The sequence below is a fragment of the Pleurodeles waltl genome, chromosome 5 (genome assembly GCF_031143425.1).
Source record: "Pleurodeles waltl isolate 20211129_DDA chromosome 5, aPleWal1.hap1.20221129, whole genome shotgun sequence".
NCBI classification, from domain to species: domain Eukaryota; kingdom Metazoa; phylum Chordata; class Amphibia; order Caudata; family Salamandridae; genus Pleurodeles; species Pleurodeles waltl.
Window position 1 is genome coordinate 387,694,453 of NC_090444.1, and position 21,736 is coordinate 387,716,188.

The 21,736-nt window shown below is 41.1% G+C and overlaps 1 protein-coding gene across 2 annotated transcripts in view; it reads right to left on the reverse strand.

The window, feature by feature from the left end:
- The window catches only part of PLCB1 (phospholipase C beta 1), a 2,042,221-nt gene that overhangs the window by 354,946 nt on the left and 1,665,539 nt on the right, over positions 1-21,736 (reverse strand). For both annotated transcript variants that reach the window (XM_069234146.1, XM_069234145.1), the window contains exon 31: positions 8,994-9,080. In XM_069234146.1, the coding sequence (XP_069090247.1) occupies positions 8,994-9,080 (87 nt within the window). The remainder of the gene's footprint in view (positions 1-8,993; positions 9,081-21,736) is intronic.

The window sequence follows — 21,736 nt, forward strand, 5'->3', positions numbered from 1 at the left end:
CTAAGGACCCAGGGACTGGATTTGGCACCACTTAGCAAGTCAGGACTCACAGCAGAAGAGCTCAGGCACTGGCAGATGAAGTCTTTGATGTCCCTAAGACTTCAGAACAGGGGGCAAACTCAGTCCAAGGCCTTGGAGAAACTTCACAAGCAGGATTTCAGAAAGCAAAGTCCAATTCTTTCCCTCTTCAGGCAGACGCAGCAGCAGTAGGCCAGCACAGCAAATCAACAGGCAGAGTGGCAGATCCTTTTCAAGCATCAAGCTCTTTTCCTTGGCAGAGGTACCTCTTGATCAGAAGTAATCTAAAGTCTGGGGTTTTGAGTCCACTATTTATACTTCTTTCTGCATTTGAAGTAGGCAAACTCCGGTTCACAAGGTCCTCCCTTGCCCAGGCCTGGCCCCAGAAATACCTAGGGGTTGGAGCCTGCATTGTGTGAGGACAGGCACAGCCCTGTCTAGTGTAAGTGTCAGCTGCTCCCTCCCCACTCTAGCGCAGGAGATTCATCAGGATATGTAGGACACTCCTCAGCTCCTTTTTGTGTCACGGTCTAGAGGGAATTCACAAACAGCCCAACAGTCAGTATGACCCAGACGTGGATTCAACAGGCAGGCAGAAGCACAGAATTGTGAGCCACGAAAATGCCCACTTTCTAAAAGTGGCATTTTCAAATAGATAATCTAAAAATCAACTCCACTAAAACATGTATTTTCAAATTGGGAGTTCAGAGACCCCAAACTCCACATCCCTATCTGCTCTCAATGGGAAACTGCACTTAAAAGACATATAAAGGCAGTCCCCATGTTAACCTATGGTAGAGATAGGCCTTGCAATATAGAAAAACAAATTTAGAAGTAATTCACTACTAGGACATATAAAACATGACAGTACATGTCCTATCTTTTAAATAAACTGCACCCTGATCATGGGGCTACCTAGGGCCTAACTTAGGGATGACTTACATTTAGTAAAAGGGAAGGTTTGGGCCTTGCAAATCGGTACACTTGCCAGGTTGAATTGGAAGTTCAAACTGCACACACAGACACTACAATGGTAGTGCCAAGACATGTTTACAGGGCTACTTAGGAGGGTGGAACAATCAGTGCTGCAGGCCCACTAGTACCATTTGATTTACAGGCCCTGAACACCTCTGGTGCACTTACCAGTAAATCAACTATGCCAATTATGGATAAACCAATCACCAATACCATTTAGGCAGAGCACATATGCACTTTAGCACTGGTTGGCAGTGGTAAAGAGCCCAAAGTCCTAAAGCCAACAAAAACTGGTCAGAAAAAGTAGGAGGAAGAAGGCAAAGAGTTTGGGGATGATCATGCAAAAAGGGCCAGGTCAAACAGGAAGACTACTGTAAGTCCCCTGTAAGTCCTGAACAAAGTGTCTCACTTAGTTAAACTTTTGCCCCTGACGTCTGCCACGAGCTACAGATCATACATTTCAATCAAGCCAAGGCAAACACAGCTTTCTATCTTGCTAAGGTTGATATCATGAGGGCCATAATAACATCCTGTTATTTACATCCCTAAGGAGAGTCAGAAATGTGACAAAAAATGCAAGAAAAATATGGTATAAAAAATGATTAACATTAAAGGTGACTTTGAAGTGTCAATTGCCCAACTGTACTGTAGCCTCACAGTTCTCTTCTTAATTAAACCAACAGCTTGAAGGGTATGTTGTGGACTGTGAAGAAAGCCTTAGGAAGAAAGACAGTGCCCACGTTCCTTCCTCAAGGCAGTACACAATGGGTATGAAGACTAGAGCTGACAGTGCCTGAGACACAATGAGGATATATATTTCCCTGACTCAGGGTGGTGCATGGTGGTCATGTTGTGGTCTGCTGAGATTGCCTTTGGCAGAGGAACTTTGCATATTTCCCTGTTTCAAGACACATAAGTTCGGGCAGGCAAATGAAAATGCTTGAGGAAGAGGAAGGGTGTGTTTTTCCCAGTCTTGTGGCAGTGCTTGGTGGACACATGGTAAACTGCTGAGGGTAAATGGGGCAGAAGAGTCTATTTGTGTTACACCGAGGTAGAGCATATTTAGCAGGTTGACGACACCTGAGAGTGCCTTTGGCATAGGGAGAGTGCCTAGTTCCCAGATAACAGGCAGCACACTCTAACAACAGTCATCAGAGAACCATTCAAGACTCAGTTTCAGGTGCAGACACACAGTAAACCACCAGTGGACAGCACTCCAGCACCTGGCATGAGAAAAATATGATTTTGGGAGACAAGGTGTTCCTCAGGGGTGCGGTTATAACAACAATTTGCAAATTTAATTGGGATTTCTTACCATTTTTTGCCAGGGAAGTAGTTTAAAGGAACATAACACACTAACACAAAGAACACGTTCTCGGTGTGGGGGCATACTACCCAAACAGGTTGACAGCAGAATTTGAAAAAAAATCTGACTTTGAGAGTGTATTGCACAAGGGCAGCACAACATTAGAAATTAATGACATAGCACAAAAAAATTGTGGGGACCGTCTACAGTTCATCTGATTGTTCATTTACTGTTGGCCTGTAAAGAAATGATATTTCATAAATATGAAGTTTTCAGTTTTTGCGTATTTAAAAGTGCTAACAACTACAGTCATTGTTCGAACTTAGTAATTTTGCTGCTGATAGAGCACAGAGCAGGTCACTGTGTTTTATTATCTCTAGCTTCCAACCGTATCCTGCTATTTGCTATTTTCCTTGTATCAGTTTCAGGAACGTAATCCAATGTTTGATTGTAAAGCTTCATGACACACAAAGTAATGGGGCAATACAGCAAGGCCTACGATCAGTGTCTGGATTCAGGATTAGCGTAAAAGGACTCAGTTAAGCTCTCACAGTCGATTAGAAACTACAGTTAAGAATTCTTTAAGAGCTTTGGCAAAGCCAAATCACTTTTAATTGTACATATTTCTCTTTCCGTAGCTGGAGTTTCTGGAAGTAGAGAATAGTGATTTGTTTAAGACCGTAAATGCACATTTTAGAGATTGTGAAGTAACAGACACAGTCACCTATTCAGTGTTAGGGTAGAGGGCTTCTCAGTGGGATGTCCATCGTGCAGCCCTGCACATTGTGAATATGAGCTCCACAGAAGTGCCAGTGAGGGTCCGGAGTTTTTTTTATTTGGTGAATTGAAGGGCAGCGGGAGTGGGTGTCAGGGCTGCTCTGAGCGCTGGTGGTGCTCAGTGTGACTCTCCTTTTTGGTGCGCACCCCCCCCCTTGGCCTCCTCCTTCTCATGGATTCCTTTAGTACTACCCTCCAGCAGTGCCCATCATTTCTCCATAGCCACTCCCTGACATATGTTTTATTTGTTTTACAGTGAGACTCACAGTTCACTCATGGTCAGTTCTGTGATCCGCATCCACAGTCTGCAGCAGGCACATTAACACTCTGTGCTACTGTGATGAGTCAAAACTTGCACTATATAAAATTCCGATCTTTCATCAGCAGGAACGTTAATTATCAGAGTTATATTGATATGTTTTTGGTTGCCTGAAAACAACTGGAAGCACCAGGAAGCTCACCTGTATGTTATTTTTAAGCACAGCGCCCCCCAGCAAACTCAGCGCCTGGTGCGACTGCACCAGTTGCACCATCCTAAAGCTGGCCGGTGTTGGGGACTTTAGTTCCACACGGTGATGCTATAAAATGTGTTTCATCTTCAGAGATGTCAATACGGAGGAAAGTGAACGTCTGCAGTGAAGCAGCTCTATCTAGCAATATACCGGATCATTGACAGAATATCAGAAACAGCAATAACGTGTGGGCAAAATATAATGTAAAAAATACTGAGGACTAAAATATCAAGATGGTAATTGCAAATAAATAAGTATTGATTAACTATTCTTATATTCTTAACTCCCCATTATGTACCATATATATATATATATATATATATATATATATATATATATATATATATATATATATATACACACACACATATATATATATATATATATTGTCAAGGTACAAGTATGTGGAGTTTTATATAGTAAAACTGTGCTTACCTAAAGAAATTATTCTCACAATATTTTTGTCCTCAATATTCTTGACATATTTTCTCCACACAATATCTTTTCTCCGATATTTTGTCTAAACACCCAATGGACCAGCATCAAAGTTTACATAACAGGAGGCCTAACAGGCATTGGCAGGATGATCAGTCTAATGGTTTCACTGCAGACATCTTTTTTTTAACCATGTAAACCCAGTTCACATCTAAAAGCATCCACAGACTCCTATTCTTTGGAGACTATAAAATAGAGGCCATGGAGTTGGGTTTCAAACATAGTGCTGAGTGAATTGTCTGTGCAGTACACAAAACACTGGAATTTTGTCAATTTTTCCATCCATCAAGAGGTGCTAAGGCCAGTTCGCTGCTCAAGTCTCACAAAAAAAGCACAGTTGCATTTTAGAAGAATTTTGAGGGACCAAGAAATGTTTTTTTCGCAATGTTAACTACAATGCTTTGAACAGACTTCTGACAGTGTACTTCAAAGTAACTTCCCTGGCAGGGAAGTCTTGTGTTGTGCCTATCGGCAGGGCAGTCTTGGTGATCTAGTAGGGAGGTATGCCAGTGGCATGTGGCACCCTAAACCATAGAGGGTCGTCGAGCCCAGTGCCAAACCCAGTGTCAGGCACTGTAATAAATCAAACATGCCTTTAGGCTCAATTTGAAAAGTCCTCAATCATGGCTCATTAACAGATTTTATAATGGGCCGTGACTGAGAGCTCTGGAATTAAGGCTGATGGCAATTCAATTTTCCTACAGTGCCTGTCAGAGGGCGTAAAAGGTAAAAATAAAATGGAAAACAAACTTACCTTTTCCATCTTGATTGCAATAAGCGCAAATCCTCCTGGAGCCTCAGCAAGCTCTCCTCTACAAATCTCGATGCTGCTTTCATGAGGCAGATGAGGAGCTGAGATCAGCACCAGGACTGGCTGGAGCAGGCTACCTCGATGTTCCAGCAGGCACAGGGGGTTTGTGCCTGATCTCCACCCAGCTGTCAAGTACAGCTGGGTGGAGAGGTTTACTGTGCGCATGTCAGGCTGGCTGTCTCAAGGCAGATGGCCAAACTGACATGCGCACTGCAAACTGATGGAGTGAGCACCACTCCCCTGCTGCCAGTCAGCAGCAATGCCCTACCCCCAAACACTGCTTGGGCTGGGAGCAGTGAAAAACAAAATGGTAATACATTTTATTACTATTTTATTTTTCACTTTTGCTGCACTGGCAGCAGGGAGGTGACGCCCCTTCACCCTAATGGAGGTGGGGGCTGATGCTGGGTAATGCAAACGAACCCCTTAACCCCCTCCCACCACTGTAATTAACTTAATGTAATTACCATTAGGATAATTACAATGGCCTGCCCCTGATAGTGCTGAGTGCCAATCTGCACAACATTTCCTCGTTCCTTGCATTCTTCAGTGCTCAGAATGAGGAATTCATGTTTCTTCCTTTTTCAACCCAGGGTAGATAAGTGTGGAACAAGCAGAATTGCCTGTTGTTCTGTATCAGCTTACATCAAATTATGCAGCATAATGCAGCACATTTTGTAATAGTATTACTTCAGTAGTTCATCATTTTTAAACTTGGTAGCACTGTCTGGTCATTGGTTGCACCTCATTAGAGCCCGTTTAACACCAGAATATAGCAATAAGCAACAGAAAATTACCAGAACGGCTGTGCCAAGAGACTTCCATGAAGCAGCAACAGGTGTCACTGCATTTTAGTAACTTTTGAACCTTTTGAGCTAGAAACAATTCAATTTTTGTTGTTAAAATCTGCAGATTATGGGGCAGGTGATGGATTATGTGGCAAATACGGCAAATCTATAATTATGTAAAAAACGCAGCAGCTCTACAATCGCATAATTCCAGTGGCCCTGATTTTGCTTTGACTGTACACATAATAACATAGTTAAAAAAAATGCAAAATAACAATACTGTGCCCAGGTCATTACATCAAAGGCATAGGATTCAGTGTAAACGTTCTCCTATATCTCCCAGTGACTTCTTGTTGACTTACAGGAAGCTTGCAATATTTATACAATATGAATGGGGCCGATTCTTAATCATAACTTTGTTAGAGCTGTTTTGTTTTTGAGTCCAAAGCTCAGATAGACAAACATCCCAGAAATCTTCTTATTGTTCTAATTTACGAAAACATACAAAATGAAATTAAGGCCCACTGTATAACATAAAGGCGAAATGAAGAACAAAGCAGTTAACTGTGATATAAGATGAAGTGAGACTTCCATTTACCAGTATTAGAGAGGCAGAAAATCCCTGACTCAGAGAACGTTAGATGCAGAAAAGACGGCTCAACCTCTCTACAAGAAACATTGCATACTAACAATAATAAAAGCCATGGCACTTGAAAGATTATATGCATGTTGATGCTCTCTGAAGCCAAAAATGAATGTTTACGTTGAAAACAGAAGCGCTTTTCAAAATAATATGGCATTTTGATTTCAGTTCAAGTGCAGCAGGAAAACAACATGACAGTGCACGGTGCCCTCTCGTGGTCAGCTTGGTGGTTTGCAAGGAGCATGACATTCGGTTGAGTTTTTGGAGCTGTGCAGATGCAATTTTATAAACGCTCAGAGGTACACACGTTATTTGTTAAATTGTGATACCTCCATCAGCAGCATTGATGATAATCACCTTAATGATGAATGGTTGTACTAACCGAAACAGCTAAAAATTAGTCAAGTGTTCATAGAAGGGTCACAGTTAAATTACCATAGAAAATAAACTTTCCAGTTTCTTTCAATGTGACTATGGTTTACTTACTGAATTACAGCACAGAGTGGGAAGCACCCAGCAGATTTACAGTTCCAGCAATTATTTTTAAAGTGGGAATATTTTCTGGCAGGCTTCAGGGAATGATTCTCACTGTGCTGGCAGACTTTGCTCAGACTTTGCTGAGGGACACAACAAAGGGCAGCTCACATTTCTAAATGCAGACATCCACCACATTTATGTAGGCCTTAGGCTTGTATGAGGGTGGATAGCGCTACACTTCAATATTGTTGAGCTACAAAAAAAGTCTGGAAACACTAGGTACATATTGGGTCTGCTTTAAAGTTGGGCAGACAGTGTAATCTGTTGCTAATGTGACAGAGTGCTCTCTCCACCAAACTCTCAATCTGGCTGGCAGACCCTAAGCTTTCTGTCGATGGGCCCTTGTTGGCCCCATTGAAAGAAAACTTCCTCTGAAGGCTGACAGACCATGAGCTGTTAGAGAAAGGGCATTACTCTACCTGCCCAATTTAGGGTGGATGGTGTGATATCCTTTTTCTGCCCATCACCAACAGGAAAACCTGGCAATGAGGACGGAAACAAATGACACTCCCAAAGCCTGGAAAAAACTCAGTGTGTGGAGGTCATACTTCCACTTTTAGAGTTTGTTGTCGAAAAACTAAAAGATGGTAAAGGTTTGGTTGATGCCCATCAAAACTGATGGCGGCTGTCCACCAAAAGTTTTGTACCTTGAAGAGAACCACTGTGATGGTGGGTCCTTTCAATGTATAGAGATACCACTGGGCCAGTGGGCATCTCTAGATTTGGTGGATCATAGTTTTTCAGGGTAGTGGAAGGAATGTTCTCTACCACCCTGAACGACAGCACTCCAAATCAGCCCCATAATCTTTACAAACTTTAAAATATTTCACACATTGGATGTGCGCTGTTCTCTGCATACAAAGCATAAAATGTTAGGATAAATAACTCCATTGCTCCAATTTAGCACCTGTTTCTTAGAAGCATTATGTTTTTATGCAAAGACTGGTCTCGCGATCAAACCCATGGGTGACAGCGTTGAAACTACCACCTACTGAACGCCTCCTTGACGCAACAAAGTGCAAAGCAGCGCAAAGCCCAATCTCAACTACTTTAAGTGCAACCTTTGAGCTAGAAAGTAAGGGGCAAATTTACAGAGAAATGGCCCAGCACAGCACTGCGCCAAAATTGGCAGCACCATGCTGAGGTACTGCTGAAATGCAGAAATGCGCTGTATTTACACAAATACAGCTCACACCTGTTCTTTCCCCTAGCACTGGCGCTAAATTTAGCTATCAGCTCCAACACCGGCACCCTTGCACCATAGTGCAAGGGTGTCTGCATTGAAGGAAATGATTGCTTATGTTCAGGAAGGTGTCCCTTCCTGCACATAAACAATCTATAATGGCGATTTGTTACTTTTATGAGTGCTGCAGAGTGCAGCACACATAAAAGTAGCAAATCGTCATTATTGAACGATTGTTTGTGTAGGAAGGAACACCTCACTGCACATGGACAATCATTCATGGCCTTTTGCTCTTTTTATATGTGCTGCAGAATGCAGCACACATAGAAAAAGCACAAAAAAAATGAGGAGAAATAAATTATTTCTCCTCGTTGTGCCATGCTACGCCACCCCTGGGTTGGTGTTAGCTTTTGGCGCTGCTACAGATTTACCAATTCTTGTAAATCTGGGGCAGCGTCAAAAGCAATGGGTGTTGCGGTGGAATTTCCACAGCAACACCCATTGCATGCCCCTCTGCTGCAGAAAACTGCACCGGAGGAGCCCATATTTACAAGGCGTCATTAAGCCACAAATAGTGGCTTTGCGCCGCCTTGTAAATATGGCGCAGTGCAAAGGGTCACTGGAGCGTCACAAAAAAGTGATGCTCAGGTGGCACTAAGGGCATATAAATATGCCCCCTAAATACTTGATTACGAATTTGCGCCACTTTGTATCACTTTGTATGTGTGTAAAGTCTTGATAAATCTGTTCCTTTGTTTGCACACATTTTTCATTTATGAAACACCAGTACAGTTCAATACGGAATTATTTTTCGTATTGAGTTGATCACGAGTCTAGGTTGCATACATCTTTGTCGAAGTTCTCTTCAAAATAACTTCAAATCAATATATTGTTTAGGAAATTACTGCTGCTTGGTCTTTAGCTGAAGGCACAAAAATAACACATTACCTTAGGTTTTTCATCCAATATCTGCTGGCGAATTTCCTTGTGTGTTTCTAAAAGCTTTTCTTGCCGTTTAGTCTGCGCGTCTTCTAACTGAAAATTAGAAAGTAAGATAATGAGGCTTGGCCCAGAAGTCAGTTGCTGGTCAAAAACCCATATGAGTCTGCTCACGCATGTTTTCGTGATTTAGAGACCTCAAGTTTTTAGATGATGTAATTCTGTGCCTGACATGCAATACAGTTATACCGCGCTTTCTGAATTATTTTAAGAAATACATACAACTTAATAAAAATATGGTGTGAGGCACCAGCGAAGACTGTCATTATATCACAAACCTGTTCACTGCACATATTGCGATGTATAATTATTTATATGTTGTGATCTCTACAAGTACAAGGCTAACTGGAAAGCAGTAGCCCACGGTACCAGATGCACGCAGAACGAATAGCCAGCAGCAGCAGGAGCTGCAAACCTTTAAAAATAAAAGGATAATAAACAATGTTTATTATCCTTTTATTTCTAAAGGAGCGGGGCCATTGGGTGACGAGCACCGAAGGGAGTGCACAGAGCACTCCCCTTAGTGCGCATGTATGTTTGTCTGGCCATCTCGGGCCGGCCAAACACACATGCACACCAAGGCTCTCTCCAACCTGGAACTGTGTTGCCGAGTTGGAGAGAGCCTGCACAGGCTCCCAGTCTGTGCTGGAGCACCCAGCCAGGCCGCTCCAGGCAATCATAATGCTGCTCTGAGCAGCATCATGATTGGTGCAGGGCAGGCTGGGAGCCTGTGCCTGCAGTGCAACGGAGAGCGGCGGTGATGTTCAGGTAAGTTTATTTTTTTTAAATTGTTTCTTTTTGTTTTATTGCCCCCCCGCCCGCCACTTTTTTCAAGTCGCCAGCCGCAAGTGACATTTTATGCCATTTTGTTAAAAGATAGCTGGTCACTGCAAGAAACCTTTGTTGCCATGGTTTACGCATACAAGAGTAAAATTGCAAAGAAACCATAGGCACTTAGGCCCTCATTCTGACCTTGGCGGGCGGCCTCGCCGTCAGGTTACCGTTCCGCGGTCGAAAGACCGCGGCGGTAATTCTGACTTTCCCGCTGGGCTGGCGGGCGGTCGCCTTCAGGCCGCCCGCCAGCCCAGCGGGAAAGAGGCTTCCACGATGAAGCCGGCTCGGAATCGAGCCGGCGGAGTGGAAGCTGTGCGACGGGTGCAGTTGCACCCGTCGCGTATTTCACTGTCTGCGCAGCAGACAGTGAAATACATTTAGGGGCCCTCTTACGGGGGCCCCTGCAATGCCCATGCCAGTGGCATGGGCACTGCAGGGGCCCCCAGGGGCCCCGCGACCCCCCCCTACCGCCATCCGGATCCCGGCGGTCGGACCGCCGGGATCTGGATGGCGGTAGGGGGGGGTCGGAATCCCCTCGGCGGCGCAGCAAGCTGCGCCGCCTTGGAGGATTCTATGGGGCGGCGGTACACTGGCGGGAGCCCGCCAGTGTTGCCGGTCCGACCGCGGCTTTACCGCCGCGGTCGGAATCCCCATTGGAGCACCGCCGGCCTGTCAGCGGTGCTCCCGCGGTCCTCCGCCCTGGCGGTCTTTGACCGCCAGGGTCAGAATGACCGCCTAAATTATAGAACAGATAAGGTTTGCATTGTTCGTCCTGTTGCATTGTAAATATTAGAACATTGGAATGTTGGGAGCTTCATTGCAGATAATGGAGTGCTCTGGGTTTTGCTTGCTAGTAAAAGCTCAGAGCGTCAACATTCCAATGTTCTCTTTGTTCACAGCAACAGCTTTGTGTTATTTATTATAACATTCTGCCCTCTAGTGGCAGAATGTTCTAATAGCCTTAGCGCCCACCATAGTGGGTTCTACCAGCAGATAAAGGCCCGCTCCTTTGGAGCGGGCCTTTAATGGCCAGTAGGGCCAGCTACGGCGGGCTCTAAGGCTATATTAGAGCCTTGGTTTTATGAAAGAGGTTTATGTTAGATTTAAGTCTGCCGTGCCAAAAATTGCTTCTACTTCGAGATGGTAATGCTTCTTTAGTTTTACCCTTTCATGCTTTAAATTGTAAGGGACATTCCACTGAAGTGCAGTGTAATGTTAGCCTTCTGTGGTGGTTAATTTATCAGCCTAGTATGATGGTCAGTTGGTAGTAATAATGGAGTGTGTGTCTATTAAAATCAAATAAAAATGTACCTTAATGCACAAGTTTATGTTAAGTATAAAGAATGATGTATTCAAAACATATATGTAAGGAAAAACACTAAAATCCTTCATTGGTACCAATAACACATTTTTACTTTATATGGACAGAAAGTGGGAACCCTATTTCACAGAATATGCATTGTAAAAAAGCAAAGGTGGTCCACTGAATGCTTCATTTGCCAATATTATTTGTAGCTTAATTTGAGCCATTGGTTTCTGGTGCGGTACACAGGCACTTATTTTTTGAGGTCCAGCACTTATTTTTCCACCTCAAGCATTTACTGTGAGCAAAAGACACATATGGGAAAGACAGAGGAAGAGAAAAACAAAAAGGAGCCACAAAGGGAGAAAGCAGAAAGCTGCAAGAGTGAGCTGAAGGGGCAGGCAGTGGCTGGAAATGGATTAAAGAGGCCCGAGATGGCTTCAGGATTACACTGCCTCAGTATTCTGTGCTCGTACTTTTAAAAGCAGCAGCCACTTGTTTAAGAGGAGAGCTTTGGGCACTGGCACATTTGTATTTACAAACTAAGCACTGTTAAGAAGTAGATTTCATTGTTACTAAGTTCGACTGAATCAACTGGAACCTCTGACTTACAGAGTGGTTGGAAATAGAGACCATAGCTCACCAATCAGTGACATTGTAGCACTAGTATGAAGCTGTCAACTGCAAACTATCTCTACTGGAGCTTTATTGAGCATAGTAAAGTAGGAATGCAGTGGTAATTTGCTCCCCAACCCTGGGTGTACTAGATTTGCACAAAAGGAGCACAGAGCTTTTTAATGAATATCTTTTGATGTAGGGAAAGAGGACCAGATTATTACACTGGCTGTCCAGTGGAATTCAGTATTTTGGAACGTAATAAAGGCATTGTATTCAATCATATGCCCACAATTTAAGGTGTGAGCAAAGTGGACTCAGTTGCAGGGACCCATTCTTCAAGAGCACGCTTTGTTAATTGATTAGGGCAGCCACGCTGTAATACCTATTTTTAAAAGCAGTTGCTTCTTTCCTCCTTTAAATGTTTATTGTGTTGTGAGCCACAATTGAGCAAGAGTTAATAATTACATTGGGGCAGTCAGGTATAACTGAGCTTGGCAAAGTGTTTGTTAAGTATGCATGCTCAGCCCAACAGAACATACCTTTCATTCCACCTTTAATGCCAACTGAAAGTGTGTCACAAAGGTACTCAAAAAATGGTGACATTGTATACTGGAAGTAGGAAGGTGGGCACATCGCCTACATTAGTTTACTTTTCTTGCACTGCACATTGGTTGTGGGATTCTATTGGCTGGGGCTGACATCTGGCCAGTTGAGTTTACAGGAGTGCTCTGAGACCCACTAGCTATGTTGTAGTTGGCACTGTGCACTGGTATTGTTTCATCAGAGTTGTTAAGCATCTCTCCCTAACCTGATCTGTCCATAATGGGAGCCCATAGAGGGGAGGCTTATTGTTTTCAAATTTACACTGTTCTCTCCAAAGTCCACTTGGTACTCAAGGGTTCCCAGAGATCACCTGGTCTTTAGAAATCCCTATATCAATATGTTCACTGAAATGTAGGGATCCACTGTTCTAGAGTATCTGTTCATTAATGAAAAGTCTGGTACTCTCTTTTTAAAATCAGTAACCCCTGGTATGAAATGCTGGTACTCTCCCTTTTTAATTGCAGAAGTGCAGCTAGTCAGTACCTGACAGGGCATGCCCATTTAAAGTGCTGTCAGCAAAAGGTAAACTCTTCATTGTTCCACTCCTTTTCTCGAGGAAGCAGTATTGAAATATGTGGAAAAGAGCAGGGGCACCTGAGAGGTTGGAGGTCAACAAGCCTTAAAAACTGTCATTTAATTGAGAGGTGACCTGGCCTGCTCAGGAACACTGTAATGAAGCCAGTATTTCATATTGACCGGGTCGCTCTACAAGAGCACCATGATGGTCTAAGTTGGGGAGAAAGGATCAAACCATGTTGTTTTACCAGCATGGAAAATCAACGACTCCTTGGTCAAAGCAGGGGAATGCCCTTACCATGCATGAAACATTGTCTACACAAGTGCCTTTAGTAATATTTTAATAATGTGTCTGATTATCTGCACAGAGACCTAACAGAAGGGAGGAAATTGCATCCAGTCTGTATACCGGTCACGTTATGGTTTTTTTGCCCCCTCCCAACCAATGTTTATTTAGTACAGTAGTAGTCAAAAGGGGGATACAAAGTTGTATTATATTTTAGAGACTTCACCTGTGATGAGAACAAACAGGTCAAACTGGGGTACGTAGAATGGAGTTGGACAATCTTGTGCTAATTTAGTGTATCTAGTTTCCCAATGCATTCCTCTTCCTTTCTTTGTATCTTCTGTGTCCCATTACCTCTTTCTTTTTTCTATGTCAGGCATACATTTCTTCTTGCCCTCTCTCTCTCTTTTCCACGTCTTCCTTAAAGCCCCCTTATTCACAGAATCTCTTTCCCTGCTGACCACTTCCTTACTTATCACTTTTTCTCATTCTCTGCATCGTTTCTCTATTCTTTACTTTTTCTTTACAGATCAACCTTATTTTCCTGGCCCACTCCACTCCCTTACCTATTTTCTTTCTTTCTACATCTCCTCCTCCTGATTCCATCCTAGCCATCAATGTATTACATGTCAATTACTCTAGTCGTAGGACTTTTTTTCTCCATGTCACATCATTCTTTATTCTGCTTTGTCATCCTTAGTTCCTATTCTACTTGCCTCTTCTTTTGTATGAACTAACTTAACATGCATTGTAAATTTAAAGTTATTGGGAACGGGGCCCTCAAAATACTTAAGATGTCCCTGAGGATAAAGAAGTATTTCAGTAGAACTGTCTTGCGACAAAGGGCTGTTACAAGCAAGGAAAGGTTGTATATGACAGAATCAGTTCAAAACATTTAGTAGTTTTAATTGAATGAGTGATTGTCAACATGATTGTGTAAGTAGTGTAGTGAAGAATGTAGGGGTGAACAAATGCTGTCAATGAGGTGGGTGGGATGGAGTGTGGCTGTGTTTGTGATGGGTCTGTAGATGCTGAACGGGCAAGGCAGGACTGTTACTTGTCAATGAGGGTTAGGAGGGAGAGGGTTAACTCCCAAGTACGGATGTAGGATTGAGGGCATGAGGAGAACGGTCAATAGGAAAGGGTACCCATAGGCCACATGGTATCACTCTCAATGGTGATGTCTCAGTTGTAGGGATGGATGGAGGATTACGGAATGAACTGGCAAAGAGCTGATTGGCATGGGACAGGAGAGTGTTGTCAACATGTAGGAATCCTGCAGAGAGAAGGATAGGAGTGTTAATGTGCTAGGTGTGAGGGACAGATAAACAGTTGAGGGAGTTTTTTCAATTTGTGGAATATTGTATCTCTGTTATTTTATTGTGAGGAAAACATCTTTTAATTTGTTTTTGTCTTTCTCCATCCTTGACGCATAATGAAAAGCATTCAATTAATTAAACGTCAAGAAGACAGTCCAAGATTAAAGAGAAACAATGCATTGAATGAGAAGTAAAAATTAAAACTATATTTACCGATAAACAGAGAAAACTTAAATGTTTTCATAATTGTCATGATGTGGAGCTACCACATTTGAAAATGCAAAGGGACCAGTGGAACCATCCCTTTGTGCCCATGCATAGCTACACATATAGTAATATTCCGGTGTAGTAAAATAGTGCTTCCAGGTGAACAGAAACTGAAGGCACTTGGTCCAGCTCTAGAGAAAGGTGGCAATTAGAAATCATAGTGTTTATTTAATTGGCATGACTTCCTCTGGCACTACCGCCTGATCAATTAACATGCAGAGGTAACTTTGCTATAACTGGGGTCAATTAACATCTGATCTTTAATGACTAATATGTTATGCCTACCTGACCTACCACTGTGAAAAAATGCATTGGAAAGGCTGGCAACATTTACAAAATGGAAAGCATCAATATATATTTTTTTCTCAGCTTGATGTGTATTCTTGTCATATGAACAACATACCTCATCTTACACCAGAGATTTCTCCACCAATGGGCTCATCCAGTAGCAGGTACTGCTCCTTTAGAAGAGAAACATCTACAGCTCTAGAGGAGATTTACAAGTAAGGTTATATTTTCTCTCTGTATACGTATCTCCACTACCTATCTGAGGCTGTAAAGGGTAAATTGAAACTCTGCCAGTCAAAGTCCAAGCGAGACTCTTAGTGGAGATATTTAGGGTTTGGTGGGTGTGGGACATCAACACAAAAACAGCACCATCTGCACTGTTTAAAGTGTGTACTTTTGTATTCGCTTTGAATAGGAAAGATGGGCCATTCAACGTTTTTTGCAGAGGTCCTGTATCCACCAAAATCTATATAACCTCCTTTGTCTATGAAGCAAGTTGTTGGACTGAGAGGGCAATGCTCATAATGGATATTCACTTTCATTGCGCTTAGGCAGAAATCAGTAGAGGCACCTCCTGGTCGAACAGTTGTTAGACAAATTAACAATATTGGTGCAGGAAGAAATCAAAAACACTACTGGATGTCACTGTGATTGTTAGTTTGGTACAATACTATAACAGTCCTGCAACTTAAGCTACATACTTCACCTTTACAATTGCATAGGCAATAAATTAAGTTAGATATAAATTACTAAGGCCAAACATCCAAGCTCTTTGGAAATTACAGCAGCTATCACTCAATCTTTGCCTCCTCAGTCTCTGGAATATCCTAATCACAGCAAAAGAAAGTGGAGTTTTCTCAAATGATTCTGCATGTAAAAGGGCTACACTTTTTTATGTGTTTGGCATTCCAGCCACAGGCAAATGACTACCCTAGCTCCCAAAATAATTTTGGTGACTCATTTGTCATGGTACAGGACAAAGTTGTTCTGTTGAACTGACGCTTTTAGAAGGTCTCAAACTATGCAGTCCATATATTTTTATTTCCCATAATGTGGTGCACATAGCACTATGCTGAAATCTCAGGTCAGTGATGTGTCTCGAATGGTTTGATGACAGGATATCACTGAAAACAATAGTGACTCACCAAAAAATTGTCAAAATAAAATTGTTTACAAAAATATTACCATCCTATACTTAACCAAAAATAAGACAAATATCAAGCAGAAAATATCGCTATCAAAAATATCTAAATTTAACAAACTCAACCATATAAATATTGAAACAAAATATTGTCTACTATTGAAATATATTCATAGTTTCAAAAATTCGAAATACATACTATCTACTACAATAAATCTTTAAAAATAAGGAAAAAATCATATAATAATATTTTACATCATAAATTCCTTTTTTTAAATGGATCTATATATATAACAATAAATGCAAATAAAAATTAATATTACATTAAAACAGTAAACATATATGTATTCACTTGAATAACCATATGTATTCACCATACATTTACTGTTAAAAATAAACACTTTAAAAAAAAACTTTAAAAAAAACAAAACTTTCTTGAATAGAAACATTTCAACAACCACTAAAAAGAAATACAAATTAAGTTCAAATTTAAAATATATTATTAATACAACAATCCAACAAATGCACACATATAAAAATAAAACAGAAACACTGATTAACATTCACCTTAAAAGTTAATAACTGAAAACAAATTCAAATTACACATCAAGTAGCCAATAACATTTACTCTAAAAGAAACTAACCAATAAATATGTAAGCATAATTATATGAACACTATAAAAAGTGCACAACACCTCACTATTTTCCACTGGAAAAATTTAACAACTGCAAGAGAACAACACCCTTCAAGACTACACTAAGAAAAGTCTGAAGAAAGACTTCAAAAATAGCAAGACACATTCACAAGTACTGCAAAGTAATGTGGCATAATTTTAAAATTCAAATAAATACATTAGTAAACTCTCTCTTCTATTATGTTTATTAATCTTTATATACTAAAGAAGTTATTTGGCAAAAAGGAAGCACTTCACCCAAAAATCCAAATCCACACAAAGGCACTTTCAAAGTAAAATGAACATAGTTATAAAAATAAACAACCCCTATGGGTTAAACTTAAAACTAAAACACCACGACTTCCCACAGCTAACCACATCTGAATTGCTAACATGTAACTACAACAAACCTTTTCCCTCACTGTTAGAAAGGAAAGCCTATCTGGTGAAAATCTCAATGACATCAAAGAGAAACAGAAGAAATTCAAGTACAACTTTAAGCACCAGCACATATGTAACTGTACAATTAAACATTTTAAAGAATGTTTAAATTCTGTTAGCAAACAAAATAAGCATTTGTAACTCAACTCATTTTAAATGTATGCTACTTTAAGACAGAATTACAAAGAGAGCCACATATATTAGAGTACAGAAAGGCGAACAATTTTGTTTGCACAAGAGAAACAAACACAGGAAAGCATAAGCACTGAGAACATGAATTGGAAATGTACTAAATATTACATGCATGTTTTTTATGGGAAGGTAGAATGAACAACTATATTATAATTAATATCAGAGAAGACAGTCTCCTCTTTAATGTAACTGCACTTAAAGATTTAAGGCATGCATTAGTTCCCAGAAGCACCCTACTAAAATTTTAAAAGGAATGTTATCTAAAGTACCTGAGCACACTACAGTTCAGATACCAGCAATTCCTAGTTTAAAATTACTAATATCACATATTAAAAAAAGCCACAAGTCAACCCCAGCAGCCAATAGAAGATACCAAGACATACCTGGGCATATTTATACTCCGTTTGCGCCGAATTAGCGTCGTTTTTTTCTACGCAAATTCGGCGCAAAACTAACGCCATATTTATACTTTGGCGTTAGACACGTCTAGCGCCAAAGTAGGAGTAAAGAGCGTCATTTTTTTGCGTGAACGCCTTCCTTGCGTTAATGAGATGCAAGGTAGGTGTTCCCGTCCAAAAAAATGTCTGCGACGCAAATGCGTCGTATTTATACTCCCAGGCAAAAATCACACCCGGGAGTGGTCGGGTAAAAAAAAACCGCATTTGCGCCTCTTTTTAACGCCTGGGTCAGGGCAGGCGTTAAGGGACCTGTGGGCTCAAAATGAGCCCACAGCTGCCCTCCCATGCCCCCAGGGACCCCCCCTGCCACCCTTGCCCACCCCAGGAGGACACCCAAGGATGGAGGGACCCACCCCAGGGACATTCAGGTAAGTTCAGGTAAGTATACATTTTTTTTTTTTTATATTTTTTTTTTGGCATAGGGGGGCCTGATTTGTGCCCCCCTACATGCCACAATGCCCAATGACCATGCCCAGGGGACATAAGTCCCCTGGGCATGGCCATTGGGCAAGGGGGCATGACTCCTGTCTTTACTAAGACAGGACTCATGTAAATGGCGTCTGGGCGTCGTTTAAAATGGCGCAAATCGGGTTAAGACGATTTTTTAGCGTCAACCTGACTTGCGCCATTTTTAAGACGCCCTAACGCCATTTTTCCCTACGCCGGCGCTGCCTGGTGTACGTGGTTTTTTTCCACGCACACCAGGCAGCGCCGGTCTGCTTGCGCCGGCTAACGCCATTCAATAAATACGGCGCCCGCATGGTGCTTCAGAATGGCATTAGCCGGCGCAAAAAGTTTTGACGCTAAACTGCGTTAGCGCAGTTTAGCGTCAAAAAGTATAAATACGGGCCACAGATTCCAAAACACCTAATCACACTGCATAACGAAGAACCCCTCCTCCTATACGACAGTCACAATACTGGAAGAAGAATAGTTCTATTTAAAACTAATAGTTCACACAGATATACACCATACATTGTGAAAATCATAACACTAACATACCCCTCATTTATGAAGTGCTGCCTAACAAACTGCAGCTTACTATGAAACTTTAAAACACTTCAAAGTAAAAGCTAACAACTATCCACACAAAATTCTAAGACACTTCAAACAGGCAATGATCCAAACAATGCTTAAACTATACCCACAACCATCTATACAAGGCTGCTATTACCACTTCAACCAAAGCATGCAGAAACACCTGCAATAATCTGCACTTAGGAGCTCATTTACAAGCAACCTTGTGTCGCTGTAGCATCATTTTGTTTATGCTACAGTGGTGCAAACAGTCCCCCACACTCCACCACATTTACAAACTGGAACAGTGGTACAATTGCTCCAGCTTATAAAGCCTTGGGCCACATTATACCTGCACCAAGTATAATGCATGCAAGGTAGGCATTCTCTATAAAAAGGGCCTCAGAAATGGCGCAGTCAAATCTACAAGATTTGACTGCGCTATTCTCTGCCGTCACAGCATATTTTTTTAACACCTGCTCAGGGCATGCTGTTTTCAATCAGCCCCCCCCCAACTGTTTTGAATGAGCCCTTCCTAGTATTGTTAGACCAGTGTCAACATTTTGACACTAGTCCAGCAATACTACGGATTAGCACCACAACTGCATCAGAATTTCTGATGCAGCTGTGGACACAGTGTGCCATGGAGCACTGTACTCTAAATACAGAGCTCCTATGACATCTTTTGGGGTGGGCACAGGGCAGCGCAAGAAAAGTGGTGCATCGATTACAATGCACCCGTTTCTTGTAAATAGGGCCCTAAGTGTGTAATATGCAAAGAACAGCCAGATTTTCCTTTAAATGAAAAAGCTAATAGCTCTGGCATACAGATTTATAATAGACATAGCTAACCACCACAACATACTAATAGACTCACCATGTTATCAAAAGAAATGATAAAAAACAAAGTCCACTAATAAACTACTTTGAAGACACATGGGGCAAAATTTAAGAAATGTGGTGCTGCATCCAATGGAGTGCCATTTTTCTTGCACCCCCGTCCCCCTAACACCACCATGTGTGCGCCATGGCGGGATTAGGAACAATAGCGTCAACATTTCTTATGCTATTGTGGCGCTTTGCTCCACTAGCGTCACAAATGTTGACGATAGTAGAGCAATGTGCAAGGAGGCCCATTGCTTACAATGGGTGGGTCCTTTTAACGCCTACTTTCAGCAGGCATTAAAAATTATGCCAAAAATGGCACAATGAAATCTTGTAGATTTCAATGTGCCATTTTTCAGGGCCTCCTTGAGCCAGAATGTCCCCTTTGCATACATTATGCATTGCACATGCATAATGTGGCACAAAGGGTTACAAAGTGATGCAATGCATGCATTGTGCCACTTAGTAACAATGGTAAGGGGAAAAGACCACCTTAGGGTCAAAAAATGATGCTGAGGTGGTGCTAAAGTGGCACAAGTGACTCCTAAATCTTCCCCTTGTGTTGGTAGACTGCACCCCACTGGATACAGATGCCAACCCATATTCCAAATACCATAGTGGAATATCTACAACAGCACCATGGCTCAACAGGTCAAAACCAAGAACACAGTGAAAGGATGGCAGAATGCCTTCCAAGCCACACTAGGAAGAACCCAACCAGTGCTCTTCAAATCCATAGAAGCCCTCTAAAAAGAATCAAGCTACCAACAACTAAGGATAGAAGAGTCAGTAAGCTGAATCAAATCTAAATTAACAAAACAAACCAGGGAAATGTAGGAAATGACACAATTCAGTCAGGCACTGAAGTAAATTCTTAAGGAGTTGACAGTCCAGAAATGATAGCTAAATCACTATTATACACCATCAACCTACCAATACAATCAACACTAAAATAAAACAAAACCTAATACCAATATAATATAAACAATTTAAAATAAACCAGTTTAGAACAAAATAGAAGTAGAACATATGCCTGAAAAATAAAAATAATTTAATTAAAAATATTCATAGGAAAACTACTAAGAGGCAATAAAAAAGATATACAAAGCAACCCAAGAGCTATAACACCACAGATACAAAATAAAATGGTTTAAAAGCTGTTGAAGCAAAATCATAATAAAATGTAGCATTTTCCACCCGAAAATAAATAAAAATGTCATACACCTAGTTGCATGCCTAAAGTTTTTAATCTGCCACAATCTCCCAAAAATCTAATCCACAAAAAAACAAAAACAAAAAATAATAAACCCTCAATAAATGCAAAAATGAAATGTCCAAATTAAGTCTCCTTAAGTAATTCACAGTCATTGGAAACTATCAAGAAATTGAAAGGAAAAACTTCTCTAGGAAAGTGATAAAATCAACAGAAATAAAAATAAATTGTTGACTTAAATTAAGCCAAAGTAATGTATTTTGTTAAACAAAAATGCATTAGCAAAAGCTGTAAAGCATGCACTCACACTTAGTCACCTGTAAAAAATAAAATACTCACCATCTCAATACACAAATCCCACAAACAACACAAGTAAAATGTTATAACTCTACAAACATAGTACATCACATAACTATATGTACAATAACATTCTATTACTAGTTAAGCATAGTTAGGCCCACCACATTACTCTACATAACAATGCAACACAAAATAAATCACTAAACAACCATAGAAAATAAGAGTAACCCATACTAAATAGATCTACCCACACCCCCTACTCCTAAAACCCTAAATAAAAGATAGTAAATAACAGTAGTAGAGTACAAAATACAGTTAGGATAAAAAATACAGCGGT